This window comes from Stenella coeruleoalba (assembly GCF_951394435.1).
Source record: "Stenella coeruleoalba genome assembly, chromosome: 6".
Taxonomy (NCBI): Eukaryota; Metazoa; Chordata; class Mammalia; order Artiodactyla; family Delphinidae; genus Stenella; species Stenella coeruleoalba.
Genome location: NC_137151.1, coordinates 108808909 through 108814908, shown reverse-complemented (window position 1 = coordinate 108814908; position 6000 = coordinate 108808909). Strand labels below are relative to the sequence as shown.

General features: G+C 50.6%; 1 protein-coding gene across 1 annotated transcript in view; it reads right to left on the bottom strand.

Moving 5' to 3' along the window:
- Positions 1–191: 191 nt before the first annotated feature.
- The window catches only part of ARPC2 (actin related protein 2/3 complex subunit 2), a 29736-nt gene continuing 23927 nt past the window's right edge, over positions 192–6000 (bottom strand). Inside the window, exons 8-11 of the mRNA XM_079924064.1 lie at positions 5564–5690; positions 3912–4012; positions 3481–3581; positions 192–796 (exon numbers count right to left, since the gene is read on the bottom strand). Coding sequence (XP_079780190.1) covers positions 772–796; positions 3481–3581; positions 3912–4012; positions 5564–5690 — 354 coding nt within the window. The 3' untranslated portion in view covers positions 192–771. The remainder of the gene's footprint in view (positions 797–3480; positions 3582–3911; positions 4013–5563; positions 5691–6000) is intronic.

The following is a 6000-nucleotide window of genomic DNA, read 5'->3' as shown; positions in this document are numbered from 1 at the left end:
CGTTATACATTATTCAAGATAGAAGACTTCATCAGAAAACACATTATAAAGTGCCTGTCACTGTCCTGCAAGCTTCTTGGCCACAGCCAAGACTTAGTAACCAAGCTTTACAGTGAGTATGTTTAAGTTTACCCAGAAATGCCAACTAAGAGCTTACCAGTGAGCCATTCTCTCCTCTACAGGGAGGCTGGCAGGGGGTGGGGTGGGGAGGGGCCTCCGGAACCTAAGCTTTTCCAGTGCAGGTTTGCAGGTTCAAGGGCAGTACTGGTGCACCCTTCATCCCTTCTCCTCTCTTGTTTGGACTCACAGTCCAGAAACCCAGTGAATTCTCATGTAAGATAGAAAGATTTTCTTTATTAATGACCCCAACCGTGTTTCTTTAGATACAGGAGTTCTGAACTCAAATACTTAGGAGAAAACAAGTTAAGATTGCATTATCCTGCAACTCATTACCAGTAACATACTGCAAAGCAAAACAGCTTGGAAAAGAGGGGGAGGGGAAGGGGAGTGAGGGAGGGAAGATAAAGAAAAGGAATTAAGTTGATCAAGTGGAATTCGTTTTTTTCCTTTTTTTTAAAATTCTTGGGAACCATGAAGTCCTTGCAAGCACAGCTCGTTTTTGCAGATTATTTTCCAAACGTGTACAAAATGGAACCAAAACGGAGAATCCCTTAAGAACCTGAAGAGGTGCAACATTAAAAGCTACGATTATCCAGTAGCAAGTGTTCCAGCCTTCAGCTGCCAGCCGCTTCCTCTTCCTGTTCCCAAGAGTTAGCGGGACGAAAACGTCTTCCCCCTTCAAAAGCAGAGAGTAAGTGTGAAGGCTGGTTTCTGTTCACCTTTCCGTCCACCTCATGCTCTGGGCTAGGAATGGGGTCCCGGAAGAGACAGCAAACACGAGGTGGTAAGGTTCCTCAGGCAGAGGTATGTAGGAATTCCAGGCACGGGCTAAGGTCCAGCTTTCACAGAAATGTCTCATCGTCTCTTCCTCCCTATTGAATACTTTGGGGTACCAAGTAACACCTGTGCTAATAAGCCCACGAGGACAGTAAATGTACCAAGTTAGACAGGAGAATCACCTGCCCACAATTTCTGGATGGCCTAGACCTATTTGCATTTCAGACTGGGCTCAATCCTCTTCCGAGTAAAGCATTCAGGGTCCTCCTACACAGTTTATACCTATTCGGGCTAGCAGACAGCAGTTCCTTAAATCTTTCACCACGGGGGCAGGACGTCCAAAGAAGCAACCCTCCAAACTTCCAAGGTTAAAGGTGCTTCGTGCTGTCACGTGGTGACTACACTCAGCCACGGAACGCTTGCCTGACTTAAGGTTCCTGAACTGGGGCGTCCTGTTCCACCCAGTTTCTCCCCAGAATAGCCAACTGTGGGAACAGGCTGGTTCCCGAAGATAGGGGTGCGCATTTGGTAAAGCATCCTGGAAGCTAGAGCTGAGAACTACGGGAAACTGAGGCAAAAATACAGGCGCTAAAGCTTTCCTGCCCTGATCGTCTCATCCAACCCCAAATGAAGCTAAAATATTTTGTTATCCATTCCCCAGTAAAAAGCTCACGTGTATCCAATTCAGGCAGAGCTCTGCGGGGTGCTGACGGTTGGCTTCTGATCATAGCAGACCCGCCACGCGCCTCCATGCTGCTCTGGGTTCTGAAACCTCACGCAGCAGGGCAGGGGTCCCGGCTTCTTCTGCCCACCCTTGGGAACACGATCTGGTTTTCAGGGTGGATGCAGTTGTTTACCTCACCCTTCTCCTTTCTGGGGCCCACCTCTGCCACTGACGTCATAGGACAGAAAAAGGCAAAGCTGTTCCTCGTAAGTTCCAGGAAGGAGGTTTATGGACAGTTTGCTCATTTCATGGATTCATCTCTTCCCAGTCCCCCATCAGGATAGGGAATTGTCCCTGCCCTCTGTCCACTGCACTCGCTTTGCAATGACCCCCCACGACCGCCTGCTGGCTGTGTTAACAGGGCAGGGGAGAAGCCGTGCAGGGAGACACTGGGTGGTGGCCGCCTAGTGGGCCCTTCTCCTGAATGGACAAGGCAGTTACAGGGCTGACGGTGACACAGCAGCTCATGATGCCCAGCCTTCCTGTTCGGTGGGCGACAGGCTGGCCAGGTCAGGTTGCCTTCTGCTGGCTCACCTCCTGGCCTCTACTGAACTGCCTGTCTCTTCACTGGGCCCTGAAAGTGGCACAAAATTGGTTGCCTCACACTCAAGGTCACCAAAGTGGTGTGGGTGAGAGAAGCAAGCAGGGAAAGGGGGACCTGTAAACTCCAGGACGGAGGCAAGGCTCTGCAGGGCAGCGAGAGCGTGCGTCCCCCAGGGCACACACCCTGCTGTCTCCCCACCTTGTGAGTTCTGCCTATTTTAGGGTATGCCACGAAGCTGGCATCTGTGGCTATGCCACGGTAGAAGGAATGATACTGCCACGGCACGTGGACACCTCTCTCTAAGCAGAGGATTGAGCTGTGGACTAAACACTCCGCTGGCTCTGGGCAGTGGGCGGAGCTATTATAGAGAAAGGCCTTTGGTACCAATTTCCTAACGAAGAGACAGGCAGCCTCTAAAGCCTAAAGAAGGCAGGGGCGACTTAACTTGTTCTGTATAAATGTCTGAGGTTAAAACCCTCTGCTCAGGCAAGCAGGCGTCAGACGCCTCTCTCATCCTGCTGAATGGCAGCAGGAACTAGCTGGGCAGAAGACGCCAGGGGAAGGAGCCTGAAGCCCTAGGCACACCGTACCTACTGAAGGCTCCCCCCAAGATTACGGGGTGCTGGCAAATGCACTGGCTGTGACGGTTGTGGGTAGGCTTACTTCACCTCAAGATTTTTAACTCAGTGGGCACAAGACAGCAGATCAGCACTTATTACCCTACCTGGAGAACAGGACTGCCGAAACTTCACCAGAGGGGGACCCAAGATCTGGCACCTGGCACAGACCCAAATCCCCAGGCCTCAGACCATGCTGGCCTCCTGCATGTAGAGCCTCACACCATTTAGGGCTCTCATCACCTCCATCCCTGATAAAGGTAACTTCCTCTCCATGCAAAATTCCTGCCGCGAAGTGGACCAGGAAAAAGAACACTTAGGGGTGGTTCCACGCCTATTTACTCAACTAAATGTCCTTAAGCAAATTACTTCATTTCTCCAAGAAGACCCTGAGAAGGACAAGACTGGCCCCTCAACTCAGGCCCAAAGAGAACACAGCTGATGTCAGTAAAAAGGTCCCTCTGTATTTTATCCTAGCTGCCACTCTCCTCACTCATAAAGATGTAGAAACAAGGAAACCCACTGAGAAGTGAAAACCTGTGTGTCCCATCTTTAGTCTGCTGAGCAGCTACAGGCCCAACCCTGCCTGCCTCACATGCAGCTACTGCCCAGACACACCTGGGCCACCGACACCACTACCTCCTCCTTGGTGAGCTTAGGAGAGGAAGGTGGTCCTTTTGCAGGACGGTGTGACTCACGTGATTGTTTTCATTTCTTTTTTCTCAGCATCTGGGCGTGCACGATTCAGCACCTTGAGGAAGTCAGATGTTTTTGCCCGCATACGTGTGTGAATATAGGCCTGGAGGCAAACACAATGGGTACTGAAGCAGAGTCATCTTCTAGAAAGACAGCTTTGCTCTAATTAGCAGAAATTATCAGGAAGGTCTGGGAATATCCACCCTAGGGTTGACACAGGGCCATGCAAGGAAGCATATATTCACCTCTCTGCTATGGGGAGGGGTGAGTGAGAGATGGAGAAAGGCCATGATTTCTTGAAGCCTCTAGAACCACCTACAAGAGGTCATAGCAAGAGCCTGGAATACAGAGATGACTTTCTACGGCATCAGCTCTGGTGGACAGAATGACCCAGAGCACAGGACACTGAGGCACTGCAGCTGCTCTCACTCACCTTTGAGCACTTGATGTGGTAGTGCAGGTAGTCCCGGAACGTGTGGATCAGGTTGATGGTGTTGTCTCGAGCACTGGCGTTGGTGTGGCGAGGGAACAGCACTGGGCGGCGGTGGGGGAGGGGGATAGGCAAGGCGTCAGGGTCTAATAACACCAATGCCAAAGGGCGGGACGACCAGCAGCCTACAGTCAGCTCCATCTCTCCCTCCTTAAGGACCGTCCACTCATTTCATTATGCCTGGGCTTTGTCAGGGTTTCCTGCCAGTGAGTGCAAATGGAGGCGATCATGGTCGAAAACCAGAGCTCCTCAGGGAAAGGGTTTGGCCCTGGCATTCATTCCAGGTCTGGATTCTCTGGCTGTGCACTGTGAAATCTACTCCTTCTGCCACACACCTATGAGCTCCTGCCTCTGCAGCTCAGCAGTCTCTCTGGAGGATGACACTACTGGCTACCTGGGTGGACTGTGGAGCAATCAGGATTAGAGAACAAAGCCTGCCTGTCCTAGGTCCTTGGTGCTGAAGCAGAGTAAGTCTTCAGATAAACTAGATCCACAGAGGGTCATGTAGTCTGTGGTGAAAACCAAACAGCAAGGGAGAAGGATCTGAGCGCTCTTGATGAGGATGGGCAGGAGAAGCTGCTTTGGCTGGGGGCTGAGAAAAGCCCCCCTGCCGCCAACCCCCTGAAGCCCTGTGCAGTCACTCAGCCCTGCGCCTGGGCCGACCTGCACACCTCTCCTTCTGGCTCCCTGGAGCCCTCTCTATCTTCTGCACCCACTCTACTCAGTGGTCTCACCATAAGCGAAATCCTCAAGTATAAAGATTTGTTGAAATGAAAAGGAATGCCTCATAAGAAAGGGTGGGACCCCTGTGTCAGCTTGCCCTGAGAGAAAAGAGCACCAGGCCAGGAGATAACTACATTGCAAAGGTGCTGAGATGCTAATGACTGTAAGTTTACCATCAGTTTAGGTACCATAAAGAGAGATGCTGCCAAATTAAACTGTGGCAGGCTGCGAGTTGTGAGCTGTGTGCCGAACTCAGAGAGTAACGTGAAAAAACAATGTACCTTAGATTTAATGAAACCTGGTAAATCAACTCGCTCATCTTTGATAAACCGGTGCACCTTCAGCACTGAGGTGAATTAAAGAAAACTCCAGAAAGGGGGACATTTTAGTGGCATCTGGGGCAGTGGGTGAACAAGCTGCGGTTCTAAACCGTCAGCTATGATGATGAGCCAGCTCACTAGGCTGAAGCAACTGTAACAGGGGAGCATGTGAATTTTTTCAGGGGGAAAGTGGAGTAAGTGAATCATGGCTGGAGCTCTGGTCTAAATCAGCAAAAAACCAAGAAACGTCAAAGGACACAGTATTCCCACCCAGCTGCTTAGCAATGCTTACATGGCCCTAACTCCTCACACTTGCTATCACAGGCTACACTTTTTTCCTTAGGATTTAGGAAAAACAGGGAAAAAAGGAAAATGATTACTGTATAAAAATAGCACTCGACCTGTACTAGAGTCCGTGGCAGGCCTCCTACAGTCATGGCAGCGGCAACAGGAATGATCGATATGCCTGCTTTCACCCCCGCCCCCCTTAACCACTTCAACTGCAGTATGAACCCATCAAGGTGCGCAAACGCGGCAACCCGCCCCACTCACCGAAGGTAATGTAGCCGATGTTGTCGCCCACGGCGGCATCGGTGTCTTTCAGCTCGAGAGGAGGTTCCCTGTGGCTAAAGAGGACCTGTGGGGCTGTGTGGCTGGCTCTGCGTCCTTCTTTGAACTCCTGCCAGGATGAAGCAAAAAGCAACCAGAAGAGAATCTGGTGTGAGATGAACGGCAACTTACGCTCCAGGGTGTGCCCTATGGGTGTGACCTCTGAGCCCTCTGACCAGCAGAGGCTAATAATAATCTACACCTAATGTGAAATATTACAAGTGCTGGCTGCTATCAATGCACTTCAGATTCAGAGGAGAGATCACAAAGTACTTAACAAGCCCGATCTTCAATGAGTGTGGGAAAGCACTGTTAATCCTTTTGCCTTTCTCTGGTTCTGGAAGAACATAGGTGATAAAATTACTTCTGAGACTAAACAG